Raw genomic sequence first — 27,850 nt, 5'->3', positions numbered from 1 at the left:
CTGATGAGAGGCCTGGAGCACAGCCCTGTGAGGAGAGGCTGAGGGAGCTGGGGGTGTACAGCCTGCAGAAGAGGAGGCTCAGGGCAGACCTCATTGCTGTCTACAATTACTTGAAGGGAGGTTGTAGCCAGGTGGGGTTGGTCTCTTCTGCCAGGCAACCAGCAACAGAACAAGGGGACACAGTGTGAAGTTGTGCCAGGGGACATCTAGGCTGGATGTTAGGAGGAAGTTGTTGTCAGAGAGAGTGATTGGTATTGGAATGGGCTGCCCAGGGAGGTGGTGGAGTCACCATCCCTGGTGATGTTGAAGAAAAGTCTGGGTCCTCACCCACTTAGTGCCATGGTCTAGTTGATTGCCCAGGGCTGGGTGCTAGGCTGGACTGGATGATCTTGGAGGTCTCTTCCAACCTGTCTGATTCTATAATTCTAAGATCACACTCCAAATGTGCTTTAAACGATGCAGAGAGGGTAGATAACAGAGTTGGCAGAGAACTTACAAATTACAAGGTGATTTTGTTTTCTATGGGAACCATAACTTCTGCTCTATTTTTTTAAAGTTGTATCTAAAATTGCTGGGAGGTAAGATTAATATGGCTCAGGGACCTGGTATAAAAAGGCTAAGGGAATTAGATTGTTATTAATGATAGTGTTGAAAATAAGAGGCTTAACCTTCAAATCCTAGTCTGAAGTTGTAGCCAGTTGTTGACTGTACAACTTCGGTCTTCAACTGTCTGATTAGAATTCAAGTTTCAACCTGGGAAATTCCAGGATGTTAATTTACAGAACCATTCTGCATGTTTTACTCCTAAAAAGGGGCAAGAAGAAAAAGAAGAGATTTATAGCAATTTTTAAATGGTTTTTAAGCCAAATGAATTGCTTTGGATTGGTGCCTAGAGGACAAAACCAGTCCCTGCAAGACTTTTAAGGGAGGATTTTTGGTAGTGCTCATCCTATCTTAAATATACCCCTCCAGAAGCCATTAGTCTTACAACTGATGTCAGGAGGAGTAGTACTAAATCACAGAATCAACCAGGTTGGAAGAGACCTCCAAGATCATTCAGACCAACCTAGCACCCAGCCCTGTCCAGTCAACTAGACCATGGCACTAAGTGCCTCATCCAGGCTTTGCTTGAACACCTCCAGGGATGGTGCCTCCACCACCTCCCTGGGCAGCCCATTCCAATGCCAATCACTCTCTCTGTGAAGAACTTCCTCCTAACATCCAGCTATCACTCTTAATTTTCTGCTTCTTTTTGTTCCTTCTTTGAAGAGAATAGAGTTGATAGACAAAGTTGAGTGTTTTAAATTGATCCAACCATTTTTAATGTGCTTAGGGCCATTCAGAATGAAGTTAAGCAACTGAGACTTGTGTACAGGCCTCCTCTGCAGTAGTCCCACCCTGAAATCTGCTTTTCAGACCCAGAACATTAACTTGTCCCATAGAAGGGGAACACAGAATCCTAGAATGGTTTGGGTTGGAAGGGACCTTAAAGATCATCTAGTTCCAACCCTCCCACCCACAAGCAGGGACACCTTCCACTAGCCCAGGTTCCTCAAAGCCCCTTTCAACCTGGCCTTGAGAACTTCCAGAGAGAGGGCATCCACAACTTCCCTGGGCAACCTGTTCCAGTGTCTCACCACCTTCACTGTAAAGAATTTCTTCCTAATCTCCATACTAAATCTATCTTCATCCTGCTTCAATCCATTCCCTCTTGTCCTATCACTACAAGCCCTTGTAAAGAGTCCTCTATAAAATATGACTCAGTGACCAGAATAACATTGAAGTTTAAGCTTGAAATATGGATTCTTTAGGTGATGGAGTAGTCATCTCTGGAGGTGTTCAAGCAAAGCCTGGATGAGGCACTTAGTGCCATGGTCTAGTTGATTGGATAGGGCTGGGTGTTAAGTTGGACTGGATGATCTTGGAGGTCTCTTCCAACCTGCTTGATTCTATGAATCTATGATTCTTCCACTGAGATCAGTGGCCAGACTCCTGATGATGTGCCCCAGGTTGGGATGTCACTTGTCATCATTAGCAGAAGTGGGAATTTCAGCAGCTGCTCTGGGGATGTAGTAGGCCAGTCTTATCCTAACCCTTAGGTGCTTCACACTGTCTGTCTCTACAGAAGGTACTTCACACTGCTTGTCTCTACAGAAAAGCCTGGATGAGGCACTTAGTGCCATGGTCTAGATGGCTGGCTAGGGCTGGGTGCTAGGTTGGACTGGATGATCTTGGAGGTCTCTTCCAACCTGGTTGATTCTGTGATTCTATGGTCCTATGATTTAAGCATAGTACTTGTGGCGGACAGAGAGCCACATGGTCATGCCTGAACACAAATGGGAGATGCTGTGGTACATCAAATGCTGCTGCATGTGCACCTGCTTGGATACCATGCAGCACCTGACCCATCAGGTTCCTCCCAGGCGACCCTAGCTGGAGATGGACAAGTTTGGTTGCCTTAATTCATGCACAGACATGATGATGAGAATATGCAGTGCTAAGCTGGGCTGGCAGCAGGCTAATCTGCACAGCAAACAGACTTGTCATCATCCCTACATACTGATCTCATCTGTGAGATTACTCTCTCAAGATGCTCCCCACAAGCTACTCATCAAGTCTCTTGCCAGCCAGTGCTCCTGCCCCTTCAGGTCTGCTGGCACAGTTCACCACTTTCTCCACAGAGTTTTCACACAATTAGCCAGATTAAGAAAATTTACCTTTTTGAAGCATTTAACCTAGCCTGGGGCAACTTCTCTGCTCAGCTCAGCTGCAGTTAGAGCAATGTGTCTGATATGCTGTAGACACTGTCACAGCCTGTTTACAGGATCACAGGATGTCAGTGGTTGGAAGAGACCCAAAGAGATCATCGAGTCCAACCCCCCTGCCAGAGCAGGACCATACAATCTAGCTCAGGTTACAGAGGAACACATCCAGAGAGGCCCTGAAAGTCTCCCGAGGAGACTCCACAGCCTCTCTGAGGAGACTGCTCCAGTGCTCTGTGGCCCTTACAGTAAAGAAGTTCCCCCTTGTGTTGAGCTGGAGCCTCCTGTGCTGCAGCTTACATCCACCACTCCTTGTCCTATCCCAGGGAGCAAGTGAGCAGAGCCTGTCCCCCCCCACAACCCCCAGACCTCAGATGCTTACAAACATTTAATAAATCTCCTCTAAGTCTTCTCTTCTCCAGACTAAACAGCCCCAGGTCCTTCAGCCTCTCCTCATCAGGCAGTGCTCCAGTCCCCTAATCATCCTTGTAACCCTCTGCTGGACCTTCTCCAGCTGGACTCAAGACCTTTTGTTGTTGTTGTTGTTGTTCTAAGTCCAAAGACATCATCCAACCCTAGTAACCTTCCCTTTCCTGCATGAAAGGCTTTCTGACAGGGTCTCTAGCCAAAACACCATGCTAAAATGCTGCACCTTCTTGCACTGACCACAAGATTCAACTTCAGCAGGTAGGGAACCAAGCGGTGGTCCAACTCCTGTTGAAAACAACCTGGGACAAGCCTTTGATGCTTGAAATATAAATGAATTTGGAGTCAGGCATAGATTTTTCACTACAGATTGGACCCTTTCTTCACCACATGTGATGCCTGCCAGGCCTCTGTCTGCTGTGCATAGAGAAGAGCCAAGGACATTGTCTACAGCAGGAATGGGCTGCCCAGGGAAGTGGTGGAGTCGCCGTCCCTGGAGCTGTTCAAGGCAGGATTGGACGTGGCACTTGGTGCCATGGTCTAGCCTTGAGCTCTGTGGTAAAGGGTTGGACTTGATGGTCTGTGAGGTCTCTTCCAACCCTGATGATGATACTGTTATATCCCTAAGCTAACTGCAAACAGAAAGTACATGAGATGGCAGCAGAGCTTGTGGGACCAGTGGCTGTGTTAGGCATGCTTTTTGGGTATAGTAAACTGGAACTTGCTTATATTAAGCCTTCTCCCCATCTCTTCTCCTGTACCCATGGTACTCAGCCTGTGGCAAGTGCTTGTGAAAGAGCTGGGACTTTCCATTTCACTAGTTTTGGCTCCCTCATTACAAGAAGGACATTGAGGTGCTGGAGCATGTCCAGAGAAGGGCAACAAAGCTGGTGAAATGTCTGGAGAACAGGTTTGGTGAGAAGCAGCTGAGGGAACTGGGGTTGTTTAGTCTGGAGAAAGGGAGACGGAGAGGAGACCTCACTCTCTGGAACTACCCAAAAGGAGGTTAGAGCCAGGTGGGTGTTGGTCTCTTCTCCCTGGTAATAAGTGACAGGAAAAGAAGAAATGGCCTCAGGTTGCACCAGGGAAGGTTTAGACTGGATATTAGGGAAAAATTCATTACTGAAAGAATGGCCAGGCACTGGAACAGGCTGCCCAGGGAGGTGGTGGAGTCATCATCCCTGAGGATGTTCATAAAAACTGTAGACATGGGACTTCAGGACATGATTTATTTGCATGGTGGTGTTGGGTTGAAGGTCAGACTTAGAATCTTAGAATCAAGCAGGTTGGAAGAGACCTCCAAGATCATCCAGTCCAACCTAGCACCCAGCCCTAGCCAATCAACCAGACTATGGCACTAAGTGCCTCAGCCAGGTTTTGTTTGAACACCTCCAGGGATGGTGACTCCACCACCTCCCTGGGCAGCCCATTCCAATGCCAATCACTCTCTCTGCCAACAACTTCCTCCTAACATCCAGCCTAGATCTCACCTGGCACAACTTGAGACTGTGTCCCCTTGTTCTGTTGCTGGTTGCCTGGGAGAAGAGACCAACTCCCACCTGGCTACAGCCTCCTGTCAGGTAGTTGTAGACAGCAATGAGATCACCCCTGACCTGATGATCTTAGAGGTCTTTTGCAACCTTAATGATTCTGTGATTCTATTCTATGATTCTGTAACTAGTTTGGGAAGGAGCACCTTGCACACCAGCTGCGTTGCCGTGGCTGCAGCTGCAGGACTGCTAGGCTGGCCCCAGGTCCTGCAGTTGGGCATGCCACTGCTTGGTTTCAGTAACAGCCCCAAAGACACCAGCTTTCTTCAGCTCATTTATGCAAATAAATCATAGGAAAGAAGGGATGGTCTTGGCAAGAAGAAAACTGATGTGTAATTACACCTTACTGCTCTTTAAAAGCGGAGGTAACTTGCGCATTGCATTGGAAGTACTGCTTGAGGAGCTACCTTCTTTCAAATTGACCTGGCCCCTGAATTGTTCTTTTCAGGCAATGAATCTATAAATGGGCAAAATGGGCTTTCAGCAAGAGCACTTCTGTGGCTGATGTCTGTGATGAAGTCCTACAATTGCTCTTGCTGAGCTGCTGCTGTTGTTGTAAACATTAGTCTGATCTAAAGTTGCCGCAAGAGAAGTCAGCTTTCAAAACTGAAGAGCTTTAAGAGCAGTCAGGCTTCCAGAGCTGCTGCTCAACCTCAGTAGCAGGTCTACCATTTGCCCTTATTATTTCCACTAAAATAGCTGTGAAGGCCATGTTTAAACCAGTAGATGTTCTTTGCCTCTGTCAACAGGGTGTACTTAGAGTTTGAAGGACCACTCTTCCCACTGCAGCAGCTGTGGGTTGCAAAGCCAAGCTGTGGTGGTCTCTTGAAGCAAGCAGAGTCCGTGCAGGCATGGCACATCATAGAATCATAGAAGCAACCAGGTTGGAAGAGACCTCCAAGATCATCCAGACCAACCTAGCACTCAGCCCTAGCCAATCAACTAGACCCTGGCACTAAGTGCCTCGTTCAGGCTTCTCTTGAACACCTCCAGGGACAGTGACTCCACCACCTCCCTGGGCAGCCCATTCCAATGCCAATCACTCTCTCTGCCAACAACTTCCTCCTAACATCCAGCCTAGACCTCCCCTGGCACAACTTGAGACTGTGTCCCCTTGTTTTATTGCTGGTTGCCTGGGAGAAGAGACCAACTCCCACCTGGCTACAACCTCCTTTCAGGTAGTTGTAGACAGCAATGAGATCTGTCCAGGTTGCACACCCCCAGCTCCCTCAGCCTCTCCTCATAGGGTTTGTGTTCCAGGCCCCTCACCAGCTTTGTTGCCCTTCTCTGGACACCTTCCAGCACCTCAACATCTCTCTTGAATTGAGGAGCCCAAAACTGGACACAGCACTCAAGGTGTGGCCTGACCAGTGTTGAGTACAGGGGAAGAATGTCACCTCAGCAGGAGTTTGTACAGTCCAAGTTCTGCAGCTGCAACACAGGTGCCTCCATCCCTGCCTCCCTCTCATTTTCACAGAGCCAGCAGGACTTCCTGGGCTCTCCTGCTGCCATCTCCATGCTACGTGACTGCCAGTGGCTGTGTCACCCACAGAAGGACACATGATTCCACTAAATGCATCTAACTCAAAACTGGAGGGATGAATGAAGTGCAGATGTAAACAACTTCATTTTATAGGAGCACGTGAGTGGGATGGACACATGGTTGCTGCCACAAGGACACTGGCTGTGTCCCTCTGCTGAAGCCTGCTTTACCATGCTGGGATCAAGAGAGGAGCAGGTGGCTGTGTAACTTCAGAGGGCATTGCCCACTGCTGGACAAAGCCAGGAATAAGATGCTAGATGGCATAAGGCCAGGCCAGGCGTAAGGGAGACCTACACCTCCCCTGGCACAGCTTGAGACTGTGTCCCCTTGTTCTGTTGCTGCTTGCCTGGCAGAAGAGACCAACCCCACCTGGCTACAGCCTCCCTTCAGGTAGTTGTAGACAGCAATGAGGTCCCCCCTGAGCCTCCTCTTCTGCAGGCTGCACACCCCCAGCTCCCTCAGCCTCTCCTCACAGGGCTGTGTTCCAGGTCTCTCACCAGCTTTGTCACCCTTCTCTGGACACGTTCCAGTATCTCAACATTTCTCTTAATCATTTAAAGCTTAATTGTCTCTGGAGCAAAGCCTTTCTCATTAGCAATTAATGGTTTTGTCAGGTTCTATTTTGTGAATCTTTGTCATCAAGGTGAGGTGTACCTTATAATCAGAATTGTTTTGGTGGAAAAAGACCATTAATATCATGCCATTGGAATGGGCTGCCCAGGGAGGTGGTGGAGTCACCATCCCTGGAGGTGTTGAAGCAAAGCCTGGATGAGGCACTTAGTGCCATGGTCTGGTTGACTGGATAGGGCTGGGTGCTAGGTTGGACTGGATGATCCTGGAGGTCTCTTCCAACCTGCTTGATTTTTTGATTCTTTGTTTCTATGATCAAGACCAACCATTAGACCACCACCACCATGACCTTCTTCCTCCTCAGAAACCAGCAATCAAGTGACTGTGTTTCACAAGATGCTACATTTCAACATAGTTTAAATCTTTGCTCTTCTAGAACAAATCACATTTAGTGGAGCAGGTTACCCAGAGAGGTTACTGAGTCTCTTTCTCTGGAGACTTTCAAAACCCACCTGGAAGTGTTCCTGTACCACCTATTTTGACATACCTGCATTGGCAGGGGGATTGGACTAGATGACCTCCAGAGGTTCCTTCCAATGCCTACCATTGTGTGGTTGTAAGCCTGGCTTTATGAAAAGTCACTGAACTCACAGTGTTAGCTCATGCCCTGTGGACACCCACAACACATGGTAACAAGCTTGCATATTTGCTGTGCAGTGAAAAACAAATGCACAAGCAGGGCTGAACACTTTGCAAATAGGCATTTCTGAAAACAGTTTTCTTGAGGGTGATGGCTTCTTAGCATGGTTAGGTTGTGTTGGCAGCCCATTTTCTAGGCCACCAACAGCAGAAGAAAGAGAGCTCATGGACACACCTGCATGTTTTCTCATCCAGGTAGATAACAGCTGAGCTTTGTGAGGGTGCTGGTTGTATCATGAGGCACTGAATGTTGTTAAGTGTGTATTTAGCTAGCATCAGTAAGACTATATGGGCTCTGTAACTGTCTTAGGCAGCATGTGCTTATGAAATCCAGCTCCATGGAGCTGCCCAGCAAAGAAAAACAACACCTCTGATCATGGGCCAGCAGTGTGCCCAGGTGGCCAAGAGAGCCAATGGCATCCTGGGCTGCATCAGGAACAGTGTGGCCAGTAGGACAAGGGAGGTTATTCTGCCCCTGTACTCATCACTGGTCAGGCCACACCTTGAGTACTGTGTCCAGTTCTGGGCTCCTCAATTCAAGAGAGATGTTGAGGTGCTGGAATGTGTCCAGAGAAGGGCAACAAAGCTGGTGAGGGGCCTGGAGCACAAATCCTATGAGGAGAGGCTGAGGGAGCTGGGCCTGTTTAGCCTGGAGAAGAGGAGGCTCAGGGGTGATCTTATTACTGTCTACAACTACCTGAAGGGGCATTGTAGCCAGGTGGGGGGTGGCCTCTTCTCCCAGGTAACCAGCAATAGAACAAAGGGACACAGTCTCAAGTTGTGCCAGGGTAGGTATAGGCTGGATGTTAGGAAGAAGTTCTTCACAGAGAGAGTGATTGGCATTGGAATGGGCTGCCCAGGGAGGTGGTGGAGGCACCGTCCCTGGGGGTCTTCAAGCAAAGCCTGGGTGAGGCACTTAGTGCCATGGTCTGGTTGATTGGATAGGGCTGGGTGCTAGGTTGGACTGGCTGATCTTGGAGGTCTCTTCCAACCTGGTTGATTCTATGATTCTATGTTCAGTTTTGGCAACCACAATACCAGAGAGATGTGGAGGTGCTGGAGTGAGTGCAGAGGAGGGCAACAAAGCTGGGGAAGGGCCTGGAGAACAAATCTGATGGGGAACGACCGAGGGAGCTGGGGATGGTTAGTGTGAAAAAGAGGAGGCTGAGAGGAGACCTCACTGCTGTCTACAGCTACCTGAAAGGACCTTGTGGAGAGGCTGCTGCTGGTCTCTTTTCACAGGTAGTCATAGAACAAGATGGAATGGCCTCAGGCTGTGATTAGGAAGGTTTAGACTGGACATTAGGAATTTTTTTTTCTGAGCAAGAGTGGTCAGGCATTGGAAAGGGCTGCCCAGGGAGGTGGTGGAGTCACCAACCCTGGATGTGTTTAAAAGTTATTTAGGTGTGGTGCTTGGGGATATGGTTTAGTGTGCGCCTTGTAGAACAGGGAGATCAGTGGGACTTGGTGATCCTGAGGGCCTTTTCCAACCTGAATGTTTCTGTGATTCTGATCTTGATTCCCAACAAATTACATAAGGATAGAAGCTTTGTAGGTTGACAAAGAGTTGTTAGTTATTCACTATGGCTAAGGTTGGTAAAGAATTCTTTATTATTCACTATCACAATGTATGGTGGTCTATGCAGCAAAAGTTGCCTTCAGCATTTAGCAACAGCTTCAAGCATGATTTCCATTACTAAGAACCACCCTGCTGGTGCAATGCAAAGTGCTGGAGAACATGCCAGTTCCTGGATGGCCACTGAAATGTCAGCTGCTTTCTGGTGGGAAGGGGAAGTTTTGCTTCATCCCTCCTCTCTTTACAGTCCTGATGTCCATCTATAGCTTTCTAGGCTATAGCCCCAGCAACTGAACCCTGCAGATAACAGAATCATAGAATCAACCAGGTTGGAAGAGACCTCCAAGGTCATCCAGGCCAACCTAGCACCCAGCCCTAGCCAATCAACCAGACCATGGCACTAAGTGCCTCAGCCAGGTTTTGCTTGAACACCTCCAGGCATGGTGACTCCACCACCTCCCTGGGCAGCCCATTCCAATGCCAATCACTCTCTCTGCCAACAACTTTCTCCTAACATCCAGCCTAGATCTCCCCTGGCACAACTTCACACTGTGTCTCCTTGTTCTGTTGCTTCTTGCCTGGCAGAAGAGACCAACCCCACCTGGCTACAGCCTCCCTTCAGGTAGTTGTAGACAGCAATGAGGTCTGCCCTGAGCCTCCTCTTCTCTACTCTTATCTACTCAAAAGGCAGTTGGAAAAGGACTGAGCACAAGATTGTGGCATTTAGCAGTAAGTTATGCCTGCTGCTTTGCACAGAATCCCTGCAAGCAGTACTTCTAGAAAGGACTTGGCATTAGAATGGACCAAAAAATGTCCACATGGTTTGCTAGTGAGGTGTGGAGAAATAGGATTCATCAAGACAGCAAAGCAGGGAGAAGAAAGGGGGATGATCCTCATCCCTGTACATAGCAAGGGTGAAAAAGGCCAAAGGCCCAGAGAATAGGTTGTAAGAGTTAAAAAGGCATTTTTTGTTCAAAATAATGTTGATTTTGAGGAAAATCAGAGGTTCAACCTGTGAGTTTTATTAAAAAGACAGAGTTGTGTCTCAGTTTCACCACTTAAACACAATCATCAGGCAAAAGCAAGGGTCTTGAAAGACTCTTTAGTCTATCAGAGGAGGGTTTAACAAATAATCCTATCTGCAAGCAAAAACCAGACAAATTCCCCTTAGAACTGCAGCATGCTTGCTGATCTGAGGCAGTGTTCAGCAAACAAGCCATAAAGAGAAGTGGTGGAGTCTGCAGCTTTTTGATTCACTAAAACCAAGGTCCTTCTGGAAGACACAACTGACTCAGATGTGTGTTATGGGGTAGAGGTGCAAACAACAGTGAAATGTAATGGCCCATGTCATATACAGTCACTCCTCTTAAATGGTTTGGTGGACCTTTCCAGCTTTGAAAGCCAACTAGTTAACTACTTTTGGAATCCTAAAGGGTCTTATGTTATTTTGCTTAGAGAGGAAGCCCATTGACAGTTGTGGCCATTAGCATGGTCATCGCTTCTTGCATGTCTGCATTTCCAAATCTCTGTGTTCAAAAGCAGAATGAGGCTTCTGAGATGTGCCTTCCTCTTCTTGTGCTGGGTCCTTGCTCTAAAACAAGTTTCCTGTCATAAGAGAGAGATTCTCTTCAACATCTGTGGAGTTCTGCAGAGATACAGGCTAGGGTCGGAGTGGCTGGAGAGCAGCCAGAGAGAGAGGGATCTGGGGGTGCTGATTGATACCCACCTGAACATGAGCCAGCAGTGTGCCCAGGTGGCCAAGAGAGCCAGTGGCATCCTGGCCTGCATCAGGAATGGTGTGGTCAGCAGGAGCAGGGAGGTCATTCTACCCCTGGACTCTGCACTGGTTAGACCACACCTTGAGTCCTGTGTTCAGTTCTGGGGCCCCCAGTTTAGGAGGGACATTGAGATGCTTGAGCATGTCCAGAGAAGGGCGACGAGGCTGGGGAGAGGCCTTGAGCACAGCCCTACGAGGAGAGGCTGAGGGAGCTGGGATTGTTTAGCCTGGAGAAGAGGAGGCTCAGGGGTGACCTTATTGCTGTCTACAACTACCTGAGGGGTGGTTGTGGCCAGGAGGAGGTTGCTCTCTTCTCTCAGGTGGCCAGCGCCAGAACAAGAGGACACAGCCTCAGGCTGCGCCAGGGGAAATTTAGGCTGGAGGTGAGGAGAAAGTTCTTCCCTGAGAGAGTCATTGGACACTGGAATGGGCTGCCCAGGGAGGTGGTGGAGTCGCCATCCCTGGGGCAGCTCAAGGCAGGATTGGATGTGGCACTTGGTGCCATGGTCTGGCCTTGAGCTCTGTGGTAAAGGGTTGGACTTGATGATCTGTGAGGTCTCTTCCAACCCTGATGATGCTGTGATACTGTGATACTGTGATAATAATGGAAGAGACAAGCACATCAGACATTGTACCACAAGCAGCAGGCAACTCAGAAGCTTGCCGGACCACCCACTGCACAAGAGAACAAAAATTGGTCCCCTCTGATGCTGAAGACTATTTATTATTTCCTGCTTGACAGTTACTATGAAGGTCTAAAGGGGCAAGGGATAGAAACCACAGCTGGTGCTCCTCATGTGTTTGTCATCTTTCACCAACTCCTGTTGGGCTGTTCAGAAGTAGATGGTTTAACTGAGGAGCAACTGAGAGGGAAGAGAGGGTTCTGGAGGCAGGAATCACTGGCTTCATGGCAGTATCTTTCCCAGTCCTGTGTTAGATCATTCCTACACTTTCAAAGAGCAGATAGGCCTCCCTATGTCCATTCACGCAGCCTCAACCTTCCATGGAAGTAGCTCTTGATTCTGGCGTGGTACAGGCAGCTGATCTTCAACCACTGCCATCAAAGAGGGACTGCCTCTACATCCAGGATGCACTTCCACTGCAGTTCAGGCTGTTGTGCCTTATTCACAGAACCACAGAGTGTCAGGGGCTGGAAGAGACCTCAAAAGCTCATCCAGTCCAACCCTCCTTTCAGAGCAAGATCACCTAAACCAGATCACACAAGAACACAGCCAGGTGGGTTTTGAATATCTCCAGAGAGGGAGACTCCACAACCCCCCTGAGCAGCCTGTTCCAGTGTTCTGTCACCCTCACAGGTTAAAAATTCTTCCTCATGTTTACATGAAACTTCCTATGCCTCAGCTTCCGCCCATTTCCCCTTCATTCATTCATCTGCTCCTCCCCAGCCTTAACCCAGGTCTGAGAAACGAACTTGCAGAACAACTCCAGGAAGACAAAAGAGAGGGGTGGGACTCTGCGGGTAGCTAACAGCTGCTAACAAGCACACTCCTTCCTCTCCCCAGGCTTTACCAGGCTGTGAATGAGTTTGACACCATGACCGCTGAGGACTCCACCGCAAGGATGAGCAACGATTCTTCCAATGTGACTACCACAAAAGTCCCCGAAGGCGTTGCCGGCGCGCCCAACGAGGCGGCTCTGCTGGCCCTGATGGAGCGCACCGGGTACAGCATGATCCAGGAGAACGGGCAGCGCAAGTACGGCGGCCCCCCTCCTGGCTGGGAGGGCCTGCATCCTCCCCGCGGCTGCGAGGTCTTTGTGGGCAAAATCCCCCGCGACGTCTATGAAGACGAGCTCGTCCCCGTGTTCGAGTCCGTCGGCCGCATCTACGAGATGCGCCTGATGATGGACTTCGACGGGAAGAACCGCGGCTACGCCTTCGTCATGTACACGCAGAAGCACGAGGCCAAGCGCGCCGTCAGGGAGCTCAACAACTACGAGATCCGCCCCGGCAGGCTGCTGGGCGTGTGCTGCAGCGTGGATAACTGCCGCCTCTTCATCGGAGGCATTCCCAAGATGAAGAAGAGAGAAGAGATCCTAGAAGAGATCGCCAAGGTGACAGAAGGCGTGCTGGACGTCATCGTGTACGCCAGCGCTGCGGACAAGATGAAGAACAGGGGCTTCGCCTTCGTGGAGTACGAGAGCCATCGAGCGGCTGCGATGGCCAGGAGGAAACTCATGCCGGGAAGGATCCAGCTGTGGGGACACCAGATTGCTGTCGACTGGGCGGAGCCAGAGATAGACGTGGATGAAGATGTCATGGAGACCGTTAAAATCCTCTACGTGAGGAACTTAATGATTGAGACCACAGAGGACACCATTAAAAAGGTGTTCGGGCAGTTTAACCCTGGCTGTGTAGAGCGGGTGAAAAAGATACGCGACTACGCCTTTGTGCACTTTACCACCAGGGAAGACGCCATTCACGCCATGAACAACCTGAATGGTGTGGAACTGGAAGGCTCCTGCCTGGAGGTTACTTTAGCCAAGCCAGTAGACAAGGAGCAATACACTCGCTACCAGAAAGCAGCAAAAGGAGGGGCTGCAGCGACGCCCGAGGTATCTCAGCAGCCTAATTATGTTTACTCTTGCGATCCCTACACGCTAGCGTATTACGGATATCCCTACAATGCCCTGATTGGGCCCAACAGGGATTACTTTGTGAAAGGTAAGTAAGCACGATGAGGGGATGTCTCGGGCAGGTTTCTCTCCAGGCTGTAAGGGGCACTGAAACAAGCTCCCCAGAGAGGTTGTGGAGTCTCCTTCTCTGGAGACTTGCAAGACCTGTCTGGATGCATTCCTGTGCAACCTGCGCTTGATTCTATGGTACTGCTCTGGCAGAGGGGTTGGACTCAATGATCTATGGAGGTCCCTTCTAACCCCTACCATCCTGTGAAGGTCTGTATGGGCCAAAGGCTGGCTGATGCTGTGCACTTTTTCTCTTAAACCCTCTTTTATAGGTGGGGCTTTGTTGTATTTCTGTTTGATCTCATTTAAATTTATCATAGAATCACAGAATGCCAGGTTGCAGGGGACCTCAAGGATCATCTGGTCCAACCTTTCTAGATAATAGACTCATAAAATCAATCAGGTTGGAAGAGACCTCCAAGATCATCCAGTCCAACCTAGCACCCAGCCCTGGCCAATCAACTAGACCATGGCACTAAGTGCCTCATCCAGGCTTTGCTTGAACGCCTCCAGGGATGGCGACTCCACCACCTCCCTGGGCAGCCCATTCCAATGCCAATCACTCTCTCTGCCAACAACTTCCTCCTAACATCCAGCCTAGACCTCCCCCAGCACAACTTGAGACTGTGTCCCCTTGTTCTGTTAGTACAATAGTACAGATGAAATGAGATGGCCCAACACCCCATCAAGCTGAGTCTTAAGACTGCCCAATGCAGGGGAATCCACTATTTCCCTTGGGATATTATTCCCTTGGGAGACTATTCACAGTATCACAGTATCACCAAGGTTGGAAGAGACCTCACAGATCATCAAGTCCAACCCTTTAGCACAGAGCTCAAGGCTAGACCATGGCACCAAGTGCCACGTCCAACCTTGCCTTGAACTGCCTCAGGGATGGCAACTCCACCACCTCCCCGGGCAGCCCATTCCAGTGTCCAATGACTCTCTCAGTGAAGAACTTTCTCCTCACCTCCAGCCTAAATCTCCCCTGGCACAGCCTGAGGCTGTGTCCTCTCGTTCTGGTGCTGGCCACCTGAGAATCATAGAATCAACCAGGTTGGAAGAGACCTCCAAGATCATCCAGGCCAACCTAGCACCCAGCCCTATCCAATCAACTAGACCATGGCACTAAGTGCCTCATTCAGTCTTTTTTTGAAGACCCCCAGGGAAGGTGCCTCCACCACCTCCCTGGGCAGCCCATTCCAACTATTCTAACTGTTCTCATCTTCTGGAGTCCAGCTGGAATCTCCCCAGGAGTAACTCTTGCCCACTACCTCTTGTCTTTTCTATAAACACACTATACAGAGTGTATGCATCTATAAATAATTGCTAATGGTTAAGGATGAGCTAAAAGATCCGAAAACAGGATGGAGGAGAGAGTGATCTGGATTTTATGAGTGCTGGACTAAGTCTGAGCAGCTCCAAAAGTTCTGATGATGGAACCTATGTCTGAGAGAGTGCTCCCTTTGATTCCTCCTGGAATTTTGGATGTGGTGACCTGGTCATCCAAGGGGAGCCACGGCAGGGAAAGGCTCAGCTGTTAGCTGTCCAGTTGTCACGTGCCCTCTGCATTAAAATGATAATAGTGCCATGGCACGTTATAAATTCATCTGAGAACCAGGAGCATAAGGAATTATGAGTGCAGATGATTTTTTTTTAACCATGTATACTTGACATAATAACCAATTACAGTCACTAAAAATTGTCCATCAATCAGTTATTCATTAAAAACAGACTCCAGCATCTATAACTGCTAATTGCAATTATCATGTACTCTCAGGAACTACAGCTTCCTGAAATGTAAGGTCTGTTTTCTTATAACAGGCAGTTCAGCCTAAGAAACATTTTTAACCTCAGCTGATTGAGAATTTCAGCTTCTTCTCAGCTTCCAGATTTGTACTTGCAATGAACTGCAAAGGAGTTGACTGGCAGTTTAAATACTCTGTTGGGCCATCAGAGAGGACATTTAATACCACATCATCCAAAGTACTGACATAACCTGTGTGAAGCTGCTAAGATAAACAAAGGCAATCTTTTTGGACTTGGAATATACTCACATTATTAACCACTTAGAGACAATAAACAGCACTAATAAAAATGCAAGCAGTGGTAGGATGTGGTTGGTTAAAGGCCAGCTACAATTTCAGGCCGTTTCTGCAGGGTTCCATCACAGCCAGCTGAGAGGATGGGTCTCCTCTGGAGGACAGCTGAAAGCAGAAATTGTTCTTGCTGCACAGAAATCACCCTGGAGGAGCCCCACACTCTTTGCTGAGTGCATTATACCCATAACACTGGCCACGAGGTTTGGCATCAGTATAAATAAGCAGTTAATGTATGGTCAGCAACACCAAGAGCAAAACTCGTGTCGGATTACTGGGTGCTTCTAAGGTCAAACTCTTCTCTTTTCCTAGGAAGGGTCACTAAGACTCAGGTCAAACTAACTTCATCAGCCTCATTTCTAAGCATGTGCCTCCCAGTCACAGTCTGGGGTCTTTTGTGCTCCCCATGGGGCTGTCACTCTCCATTACTCACCACCCTCTTCTGTGTTGTTATCATAAGCAGGCAGCATACGAGGCAGAGGGCGAGGTGCAGCTGGCAACAGAGCCCCAGGCCCCAGGGGCTCCTACCTGGGGGGATACTCCGCTGGCCGTGGCATCTACAGCAGGTACCATGAAGGCAAAGGAAAACAGCAAGAGAAGGGATACGAGCTGGTGCCCAACTTGGAGCTATCTGCAGTCAATCCAGTGACCATTAAGCCTGGTGCAGGTTAGTATGTGCAGTGAGGGGAGGAAGGCAGAGGTGGTGGGCAAGCCCCTGCTCCAAGCCCTGTGTCATGCATGCACAGACCCTTCCCAGGGCCAGCCCATGGCTGCATTGAAGCCAGGGCTCAGCACTCCCCCTGTGCTGGATGCCTCCTGGCCCTGGCTGGGCTTCCTGCAAACCAGTAGCACACAGTGGGAACCTGAACATCTGGGAGCTTTTCAGGCAGAAGTAAAAGTGCTGAAGCTCTGCCCAGCCCTCCTGTTTCCTTTTGGATCTACTCAGGTAGAAGCAGACTTTCCTCTCCATCTAATCATATACACTGGAGAGTGGTGACTGAGAGCAATCTTCCTTTCTTTTACTTTCTTCAATGCTGACTTCACTCTGGGAGATTCCCACCCGGGATTTGCAGCCAAGTCAGATCTCTCCCCTGCTTAGTCCACATTTCTCTGTTACTACAAGGTTGGGAAAAGGACCTGGGGCTTCCTCATTGCAAAAAAGTCCCTGGCTGAAGCAAGCTCCTCCATGACCATCGGCAGATGGGAAAGGAGCCATGCCCCTTGGGGGCCAGCTTGCAGTGGTGAAACATCTACAAGAGAGCTTTCTGCTGGGCCACACAAAGCTGGCCTAAGGGCCAGGGCAAGGATCATGCCCTCCTGCAACACCCTCAGCTGAGTATCCAGCCCTTGCCCTTCCTGGGGGAATGGGGTGAAGGCTGAAGACCTGCAATTCCTCAAGATACTGTTGGGAAAGGTTTTTATTTGGAACCTAAAGAAGAAGGTTCTTGCAGGTGATAGAGGCAAGCCTTCTTGCAGAAGTTCTCAGCTGTTTTTCCTATTCCTCTCCAAATAAATTGCAACTGCAGGACCCAAATGATGTTTAATAACAATGGCTTCCCAAAACATGCTCCCTTACTGTCAGTGGAAACTACAACCTGCACCTAATGAAGGCTGTGAGGTGTTCTTCCTAACAGCTGCATGGGACAAGATGAGAAGAAATCTAAAGACAAAGGAGGGCTGTTAAGATTAAAGCCATTCAAAGGAAGATCAGGCTTCCTGAGAAAACTACTCACTCACAAGCACAAAATATGCCCACTTGGTGTGTTTGCAAAGAGACCTCAGGAATTCCAGGTATTGCTACAGGATGCTTGAAAAACGGGCTCTGAAATGTACACCTGTTGGTGGCTGTCATGCATTTGACTGCCAAATGAGAACCTGAAGCTCAAGGCTAAAGGTTTCTGCACTTGAAGCACGTTAAAATTCAGGTTTCTTTAGCAGGTCTCCCCCTCTCCTATGGTTCCAGCACATCTTCTGAGCACGGAAGCAGCTGGTCTGTTTTCCCCAACCAGCTCAGAAGAGGTACCACATGCAGGGCTTGCCTTTGATTTTAAGAGGGTGTCACTCTGAAAGCACAGTACCAGAATGAAAGAGATGGACCAACTCTTCCTACCATTTAGAGCAACCTGAAAGCTCAGTTCTTCAAAAATGGTTAGAAAAATCCTGAGAGGTCACCCCAGTACCCCAGCTGCCTGTTAGTGCTTTTCTGCCAGAAGTTACTGCAGAGTGCAGCAGAGGAGCTCCCTGCCTTTGCTCTGGTGAGGTTATGTAAACCAGTGACAAAGCTGATTTGAGCTGACCTGGTGTGGAAGGAGATCTGGGAAAGCTCATGGGTGGAGGTATCTGATGGAGGAGAGTGGTAGTCCACTGAAGTGGAAACATCTCTGCTTGAAAGGTAGCTGATCAGATCCCTTGTTGCAGTCTCTAGGATCAAAAGGAGCGTAGTGCCTGCTGGCACTTGTCCTTCTCAGAGGCAGAACTGCACACCTCCATGCTGCAAAGTTTCTTCTCAATGCATTCTTTCATATTTGGCTTCATTTCATACCAACAGGCTGCCCCTCCCATAGAGGCCAGCATCACCTCTAAGTCTCTTATTTACTGACTCTTCTGTTTTCCTTATGAATAGCCTTGCTGCTGAAAGGCTCGTGAGCTGAACGCAGTAACAATGGAAATCATAGCATCACAGAATGGTTTGGCTGGAAAGGACCTTTAAAGTTCATCTAGTCCAACTCCCCCCATCATTGGCAGGGACATTTTTCACTAGGTCAAGACCCTGAAAGCTCCATCCAACCTGAACTTGAACACTTCCAATCATGGGGCATCCACAACTTCTCTGGGCAGCTTGTTCCAATCTCATCATCCTTACCTCAGAGCATTCCTTCCTTACACCCAGTCTGTCTTCTTTCAGTTTATCTCATATTCCTTGTCCTACCACTACAGACCCTACTAAAAAGTCTGTCCTCATCTTTTTTATAAGCCTCATTTAGGTACTGGAAGGCCATTATAAAGTCTCCCCAGAGCCTTCTCTTCTCCTGGCTGGGCAACCTCAACATTCTCACCTTTTGCTTAAAGAAGAGCTGCTTTAGCCTTCTGATCAGCTTTGTGGCCCTTCACTCAACCTACTCTATCAAAACCAGGTCTTTCTTGTGCTGCCATCCCCAGAGCTGAACTCGGTCCATCAGGTGAGGTCTTGCCAGAGCAGAGCAGTTCAGCATAATCACCTACCTTGACCTTCTGGCAAGATTTCTTTTGATGAAGCCCAGCATAGAGCTGACCTTCTGGGCTGCAGGAATATTTTGCTGGCTTGGGTGTGTGTGTGGTTTTGTTTGGTTTGGTTTTGTGTTTTGGTTTGTTTTGTTTTGGCGTCATTAAAGAGGTTGATCCTGCAGCAGAGAGAGATGAGATAAAACATATTTAGTCAAGTTAGCCCTGGGAGATGTGTAACAGTAAGTGAGCTGATGTTTAAGATTGGCCAAAGGACAGCATGTTCACTGCACCTGCAACTTCTGCAGTACAAACCACGCTTTTCTTTCCTGGAGCAACTCTGCCTATGGCATCTATATGCCCCTTGATCCCCCCATCTGAAGCAGGGACCCCACTGGGACAGTACGTGCTCCCACCCTTCCCTGTGCTCAGGGCACAGACTTGGCACAGCAGGCAGAACAACGGTTGGCAAAAGGGGCTCTGTAAATCTAAGTCACAGCTACTAGTGCCCAGCAGGACTCTGGCTCCAGAACACTGATGCTGAGATCATGGAGAGAAGCTCTGAGCAGAGCAGGCAGCACTGAGCTCCATCGCTGTCCTGTCAGCCACAGTGCTCCCACCCATGGGAAGTGTAGAGGTGTCTCAGGTGCCCCACAGGCACATGGGGCGACCTGCCCTGAGGAAAGCTGTGGGAGAGCTGGTGCAGCCAGGAGGGAGGGCTTTCTGAGACGAGCTCCTGGAAACCCTCTCCCAACACTCCTGATGTGTCTGGTCTCTCCTAGTGGCCATCCCTGCCATTGGTGCCCAGTACTCCATGTTTCAGGCTGCGCCTCCGGCCAAGATGATGGAAGACGGCAAAATCCACCCTGTTGAGCACATCATCAACCCCATAGCAGTCCAGCAGGACCCAGCCAGCGCAGCAGCTGCTGCGGCAGCTGCAGCTGCAGCTGTAATACCAGCTGTCTCCACGCCTCCCCCCTTCCAGGTGAGTTCAGAGCACAAGTCCTGCTTCCTCTACATTCCCCATACATTCCATTTCCCATACATCTTGTTCTGCATACCTGCAGTGAGGGGAAAGCCTGGCTTCTCCCCATGCTCCAGTTAGGAGATGCTGCTGAAGATGTCACAGTGCCCAACAGTCTTGCAGTTCACCTCACATGTCACCACTGCAGGAGACCCAAATCTTGGAGAGAGGGAACAGCCCCCCATGATCATAGAATCATTAAGGTTGGATAAAACCTTTAAGATTATCAAGTCCAACTGTAACCCAATTACTGCGAACACTAAACCATACCCTGAAGCACCACATCTGCACGCATCTTGAACACCTCCAGGGATGGTGACCCCACCACATCTCTGGGCAGCCTGTTACAGTGCCTGACCACTCTTTCAGTTAAGAAAAATTTTCCAATAGCCAATCTAAACTCTCCCTGGCACTACTTAATCCCATTTCATCTTGTCCTGTCACTAATTACTTGAGAGAAAAGACCAACACCAGCCTAACCCCAACGCCCTTCCAGGTAGTTGTAGGCAGCAATGAGGTCTCCCCTCAGGCTTCTCTTCTCCAGACTAAACAACCCCAGTTCCCTCAGCCACTCCTCACGGGACATGCCCTCCAAACCCCTCACCAGCCTCTTTGCTCTTGTCTGGACGCACTCCAGGAGCTCAGCGTCTTTGTTCTTACCCTTGCGGACGGCACAGCCCTCCCTCGGCAGCGCGCATCCTGCCTCCCCTCCCGTCGTCCCCTCCCCTTGCAGGGCCGTTCGCAATGCAGCGGACGGAAAAGGGGGGAGGGGGGGGGGGATGTCGCAAGCCCTTCAACCGCTTTCTTTGCGGTCTGAACGCGACGCTTTCCCTGCAGGGCCGCCCCATCACCCCGGTGTACACCATGGCCCCCAACGTCCAGCGGATCCCCGCCGCCGGCATTTACGGGACAAGTTACGTGCCCTTCGCGGCGCCCGCCGCGGCCACGGCGACGATAGCCACGCTACAGAAGAACGCCGCCGCCGCGGCCGCCGCCGCCGCCGCCTACGGAGGGTACGCCGGCTACATCCCCCCAGCCTTCCCAGCCGCCACCATCCAAGTCCCCATCCACGACGTCTACCAGACGTACTGAGACTGTCGGGCGGCGGAGAAAAGCCCACACTGAAGGAACACTTTTACTATTTATGAAGAAAGAACTGGCTGAGAGGAGGCAGCGAAACGTCGGAGCTCGGTAAACCGAGGCGGAAAGTGAAGAATTGTCATAGGAGGAAAGGAGGAGGAAAAAAGAAAACCACACAAAGGAAAAAGAAAGAAAAGTTCAAAATATTTTCTATGCTTGAAGTTTTCACTAACTTTTTTTTGGGTTTTTTTTAGGCTGTTTTTAATTCATACATTTCTTAAAGGACCTGAATGCAGCCAGCCCACCTGCTCACCTGCATTTATCTGCATCCCAGTGGGGTTGCACAGGGTCTTTATTATGGTTTGTTTGGGTTTTGTTTGTTTGGGTTTGTTTTCTTTTGTTTGTTTGTTTGTTTGGGGTTTTTTTGTTTGGTTTTTTTTTTTTTAGCAGTTATGTTTTCAATATATTTGTGGTATGAAGGTTATTTTTTAGTGACTTCTGCACTCCAGAGATGTCTATTTTGTAGTGCCTTTAATAATATATCAGCTATAGAGTAAAAAATAATTTAAAACAAAAAAAAAAACAGCACACCTGAGCAGCTAGGGAAAGTTTTAACAATATATTTTGAAGAATATAGTCAATATTTAAAGAATACAAACCTTAGGGAAAAAAATGTTTTAAAGAAAAGAGAGAGAGAGAGAGAGAAAAAAAAAGCCAACAAGTATCTTATTTTAAAAGAAATTTTATACTGGAAAGTGCAATTTGAAAAAGAAAAAAAAAAAAGAAAAGAAAGGAAAAAAAGTGCAAGACCACCTCTGCATTTTTGTGCTGGCATTAATTCAACCTGCTCATGCTTCTTTGAAATCAGAAGTCATTTATCTTGCCTCTCTGGGAGAAAGAGGAAGAAAAAGAAAAGAAAGGCAAAAAAAAACCCCCCAAGCCTCCTCACACAGACCTCTTCACAGTGTGGTTTGCAGGCTGGGGTTGAGCAAAGGCAAAGCTCTGAGTTTCCCTTAACAACTGGATTTTCTATTTATTGCAGCCACTCGTAGTTGGAGCACATGCAGAAACAAAAGCAAAAGGGTGGTGAGACACTGGAACAGGTTGCCCGTGGAGGCTGTGGATGCCCTCTCCCTGGAGAGGTGTTCAAGGCCAGGTTGGATGAGGTCTTGTGCAATCTGGGCTAGTGGAAGGTGTCCCTGCCCATGCCAGGGGGGGGGGTTGGAACTAGATGATCTTCAAGATGCTTTCCAACCCAAACCGTTCTATGAATCTCTGAGTAGCTGATATTTCACACGAGGCGTCTGGACTGAGATGTTCATCCAGTATAAACCTTAGGCTCTTCTTCAAGGCTCTTCATGTTATGCCTTGAAGTAGGTGTGGTAGTGACTGAGAATGTGCGCTGCTGTCGGCCAGAGCAGGAGCTCCCGCCGAGAGGATGCGCAGCGTTGCTCACCCATCCCTTCCATCATGTTCCAAGAGAAATTTCCAAGGTACTAGGGGTGGTAGAGATACTGGAATTAGTGAAACAGGGCTAGCCTCCCTTCCTGGTCTCCCTTCCAAGCTTCATTCCCCTTCTCTGCAACCGGAGTCATATGTGCACATCAGGGGTGGGAGCGGTTAGACCTGATGACTTGTAAGACATAGAGCTTGTAAATATCTTTTAATATACATTTTTAAAGTCATTTTTGTGTTGCAAATTTTACATGGTATGTGGTTTGCCACACAACAAACAAACAAACAAACCCTTTTATTGTGATGTTATATATCTATATATATATATATAAAGAAGTTTGTTTTATTAAGAAGTAAATATATTATTGCAGTGTTTTGTGGCCTGTTTAAAGGCTTTTATTTAGTAGTGAATGTAAAATGTGGTTGGAAAGGTAAAGAAATATTTTGCCCATTGTATGAAGTGCAGCAGCCCTGCAAACACAGCTCTGGTGGCACGAGGTGGAGAGCAGGGACAGAGCAAATAACGCTCCTTTACTTTCTGTAACTTAGCTGAAGGGGTTTCATATTGAGTATGTTTTTGACAACTGAACCACTTTTAGACCACGTCCAGCTCAGTTAAGTGACCTCTAAATACACTTCTTTTTCCCCCTTGCCTCGAAATTGAGCAGCTGGTTTCTAGGTGCTCCTGCTCAGCTGGGCTGAGCTCTCCTTAACCTTGTCAACCTGTGAGCAAAAGCACTGTGAGGTTAACCATTAGGTTGGACTCTGCCCCTCCACACCTTTTCCTGGGAGACATTTATTGTCTGTCCTTGTGCTTCTGAAAGAACACCCAGACCTTAGCCCTGAGGTCCTTCCCCTTTACAGGGACAGAGGAGGTGATTTGGGCAACAGCCCAAGGGGGGAAGCTCCCAACAGGCTGTCCAGTGCTGCCTCCTCTAACTGGGGCCTCCAGCGGCTAAATGCTGCTGTGGGTCCATGGGCTCTCCACAAAAACCCCTGGGGTCAGGTAAAGTCAATCAGGTAGTTTGGGTCTCTGCCAGCCCCTTTCTATTCCTACACCATTGCCAACCCACAGAGCAGGGGATGTAGAGTGATGGCTCCCTTCCCACTCAATCCCGTCCACACTAGCAGGACAAGGTTCCTGGTGCTTGCAGAAGTTGCAGGGAGAGAAAGGAGACAATGAGGGCAAACCTTGAGGGGTCCCAGGCCATGGGTCGGTGCTGCCTGTGCTGGGGCAGAAGCAGGACCTGGGGACTCTGGCAGAACATAGGTAGGACATAGAGACGCAGGCAGCCAGATCACACTGAGCCTCCCACCAGTGCCTTTTACACTTGCTTCTAAACCATTTCATGTACACTACTACTGAGGTGAGTCTGGTAACTTGAAATGTGAACATCTTTAGGTTAAGAACAAACTATTCAAAGAAAGAAGAAAAAAAAAACAAAAGAAAAAAGAAAAAGGACCAAAAGAAAAAAAAAAGCAAAACAGAACTAGTGTGCCTTATTCTCAAAAGAGCTGTTATTTTAGGTGTTTTATTGTATCTCTTGTTCTCTCTACTGTCAGAAACCTCTTGAGTTTATTTAGTCCTTGCTCCATTTACGGTACATTTCTAGGATGTAGTGAATAAAGCATTCTTTAAAACTGGAGACTGTTACTTTATTCATAGAATCACAGAATCAGCCAGGTTGGAAGAGACCTCCAAGATCATCCAATCCAACCTAGCACCCAGCCCTATCCAGTCAACCAGACCATGGCACTAAGTGCCTCAGCCAGGCTTTTCTTGAAGACCCCCAGGGACGGTGCCTCCACCACCTCCCTGGGCAGCCCATTTCAATGCCAAATCACTCTCTCTGTGAAGAACTTCTTCCTAATATCCAGGTAACCTTATTGTGGCCTTTCAGAATCTTAAGGGAGCCTACAAGGCAGCTGGGAAGGGACTCTTTAGGCTGTCAGGTAGTGATAGGACTGGGGGGAATGGATACAAGCTAGAAATGGGTAGCTTCAGACTGGATGTTAGGAAGAAGTTCTTCACAATAAGGGTGGTGCAATCCTGGAACAGGTTACCCTGTGGGGTTGGGGTTTTGAATTAGGCTGGGTGTTGAGGTTTGTTTGGTTGGTTGGTTGGGTTTGGGGTGAGGGATTTTTGTTTGGGGTTTTTTTTTTGTTTGGTTTGGGGGTTTGGGTTGGTTGGGTTTGGTTTGGTTTTGGGGGTGGGGATAAAATCACCAGTTTTTGCTTGGCTTCCCTGTCTAAACATTGCAGGTTTGATTTGGAAGTCAGTGTCCCAGAAATCACTTCCACTGCCAGGTCAATCAGTCTTGCTCAAGTAATCAGCATGATGCTAAAAGCAGCTTTCAAGGAGATAGGAGATGTAGGATGTGATGGTTTGGGTGTTACCCCCACACACACACTTTGGAAATCACCTAGACTAGACTCAGCCAGCTCTGGAAATTGAATGAAGCTTATATTTACAGCTTAGCACAATGTACAAGCAGCTATTTACAGTCTATACAGTTATAGACAGAAATAGACAAGGTAAAAGGGAACACAGAAACACAACTCCCCTCCCAGAAACCTGAGTCCCCAGGAGGGGCTCCCAACCACCCTTCCACCTTCTCCCATCCTTCTACCTTACCCTAGACGTTGCCTTGTGCCCCAAAGAAGAAGGAGGGTCAGCCAGGGGGGTTAGGAAGCAAGTGGATTAACCAGAGAAATGGAAGGTGAGGTTAGAGAGAGAAATGCAGCCCAGAGCTCAGGCAGTGCCCACATGCTGAATGCCTTATCTGTGTTTATAGTCTTCTTCTTATACCTCTCAGCAAGCCTGTGAGGGAAGTAGACATCATCATTGTTGCTCTTTCACAGCCTGTGACCTAGTTCTTCTCACCCAAAACATTCTAGCTAGCTTCAAACTAGCACATAGGACTTCACCTGCCAGATAAATTGCCAAGTCCCACGAGAAGACCAATGTCTTCCCTGCAATTTGTTGCTGACACTAGAGGTCCACCTATGCTCACCTGGATGAGAAAGAAGCCACCAGCACACCCTTTACCTGCGTTTGGATGTGCCCTTCACAAAAGCAACTTTTCCTCCAAGCCAGGTGAAGAACTGTGCCCCACTGGAAAATATTTTTGGCTCTTTCCCTTGATCAAAGTTAAGCAAGATTAAAGTGAACCTACACAGTTGGTTTTTTTTTCCAAACAGATGCTTTCCAGGATTGTTTCTCTTACCTTCTAGACTGCTGGTCTCTGACTTCAGTTTTGTAAGATCTTAATTAATGATTAACCCATTGTAAGGTTGAAATGTGCAAGTCATTCTCAGGGTATTAACATAAATGCCAGAGAACTGCAATTGTGCTTTCAAGATGACCTTGCTGCCTTGGGAATGTCAGAAGCTCTGCCACGGCCTTGGGCACTGTGACAACTCAACACCTTGCCAAGTCAGTTCCATTCCCTTTCTGAATGTCTTGCTTGGTGATCTTGAAGAGCACATGTGTAGTTCCCTGGCTGGCATTGACCTAAATCACTAAAAACCAGCTTTGCCTTGCTTCAGGAAACACCACCCATTAACACAACCCTGATACAGCTACTAGATAAACAGATTAACAAGAAATTCAAGTGGATAAACACTACTCTGATATTGCAACATCTCACTGATATAAGCACTAGAGCTCACAGTATAGGCAAAAATGCACTTGTGATAGGTCTGGAAAGGTGTATGTGATACCTCCTCTGCTTCTCTGTGGTTGGTGTTACCTGCCTAACGTCCCTGGTCTGGCTGGGTCCTGGGCACCTACTGAGCTCTCTGCTCCCAGTATGCATATCAGGCACAAAACTGGTCCATCATGCTGACCTGTAAAATAAATAAACCCCAGCCCTACCTCATTAAGAAGAGAAACTACCTCTACCATGCATCTAGAGGCCAGCAGAGTCAGGTTTTAAGCTCCAGCATGTCAATTGCATGCTGAATCACACTTGATTGAGTTTCAGGGCCAAGTCCTGCCTGGCAACAGAACAATTGGAGGGTGGCTGCAGGGAGAAGCTGCACGTTGTGGAATTTTGAGTATCCAGGTTTGTAGCTCCCAGTCCTTTCTTCCTGAAACAAAGGCAGGCTGTGCAATGATGGTCCTTAAAGATCAGAAAGAGCAAGGAGACTGTGGAAAACTGTAGAAATTTAGTGCTGTGGAAGTACTTCCATATAAAGTGTTTCCTGTCAGGCTGATGAATTACATCCCTTCTTTTTTTCCTTCAGTCAGAAGACCAGGGCTGGACTTCACTGAGTTTCTAATCAAAGAAGACAGAAGCTCTGCCTCACTGTCCATACCTGCAGGTCTTGCATGTGGGAGGTGAGCAGTCAAGGACTTAGTCTTCACCACAAGACTTCGTGGGGAAAAATGTTTAGATTTGCTGAGGTTTGCCCCATGTGCACATTTTGCTGTATCTTCTCAATGTGATGAGGGATGTCTCCATCTAAACAGGCTGTACCAGCTCACACACTGCTCCAGGGTGGCCTCTGGGACTTCATCTCCATCCACCCAGGGAGGGCTTCCCACCACCACCTTTCACCAGGGCATTTGGAGAGGCAAGATCACAAACTTGGGTTATGGGGCTGTGCAACACTGCCACTGCTGAAAGCTTGGCAGAGCACTCAAGAAAGCTTTGGCAGACAAAAGGTTGGGGAGCACCAGCACCTTGTTGACAATCAGGTTACGAGGGACATAGGATCATAAGATGTTAGGGGGTGGAAGGGACCCAAAGAGATCATCAAGTCCAACCCTCCTGCCAGAGCAGGACAATACAATCTAGCACAGATCACAGAGGAACACATCCAGAGGGCCTTGAAAGTCTTCAGAGAAGGAGACTCCACAACCTCTCTGGGCAGCCTGTTCCAGTGCTCTGAGACCTTTACAGTAAAGAAGTTCTCCCTCGTGTCGAGGTGGAACCTCCTGTGCTGCAGCTTCCACCCATTGCTCCTTGTCCTGTCACAGGGAGCAAGTGAGCAGAGCCTGTCCCCCTCCTCCTGACCCCCAGCCCTCAGATATAAACGTTTATCAGATCCTCTCTCAGTCTTCTCCAGACTAAACAGCCCCAGGTCCCTCAGCCTCTCCTCCTCAGGCAGTGCTCCAGTCCCCTAACCATCCTCATAGCCCTCCGCTGGACCCTCTCCAGCAGATCCCTGCTCCTGTGCTTCTGCATGCAGCTGGTTTGTAGGACAACCATCACACTGAAGGAAGCCCTATTTTGTGATCTGCTTGCCAACAGTCAACAGCTTACTTTGAAGCAAGACATGGTTTGGGATTATCTTTATTCTTACCTGTTTCCAATCCCACACATGTCACTTCTGCCTGCCAGGTACACCTGGTGCCTGCCCTTGCGCATTTTTGCCCTG

At 48.6% G+C, this 27,850-nt stretch overlaps 1 protein-coding gene across 3 annotated transcripts; it reads left to right on the top strand.

The window, feature by feature from the left end:
* Positions 1–12,436: 12,436 nt before the first annotated feature.
* Positions 12,437–21,175, top strand: RBM47 (RNA binding motif protein 47). 3 transcript variants are annotated; one of them, XM_064149415.1, is made up of 4 exons: positions 12,437–13,586; positions 16,166–16,372; positions 19,689–19,891; positions 20,768–21,175. In XM_064149415.1, the coding sequence occupies exons 1-4, from the start codon at positions 12,458–12,460 to the stop codon at positions 21,020–21,022; spliced, it is 1,794 nt and encodes a 597-aa protein (XP_064005485.1). In that variant the 5' UTR covers positions 12,437–12,457; the 3' UTR covers positions 21,023–21,175. The 3 variants fall into 3 exon arrangements, with proteins under 3 accessions (XP_064005485.1, XP_064005483.1, XP_064005484.1); XM_064149413.1 differs by having other exon boundaries at positions 12,458–13,586; positions 16,169–16,372; XM_064149414.1 differs by lacking the exon at positions 16,166–16,372 and having other exon boundaries at positions 12,458–13,586.
* The last annotated feature ends 6,675 nt before the right edge of the window (positions 21,176–27,850 follow it).

The sequence above is a fragment of the Pogoniulus pusillus genome, chromosome 9 (assembly GCF_015220805.1).
Source record: "Pogoniulus pusillus isolate bPogPus1 chromosome 9, bPogPus1.pri, whole genome shotgun sequence".
Classification (NCBI taxonomy): Eukaryota; Metazoa; Chordata; class Aves; order Piciformes; family Lybiidae; genus Pogoniulus; species Pogoniulus pusillus.
The sequence above is the reverse complement of the archived record's forward strand: the minus strand, read 5'-3'. Positions and strand labels throughout refer to the sequence as shown.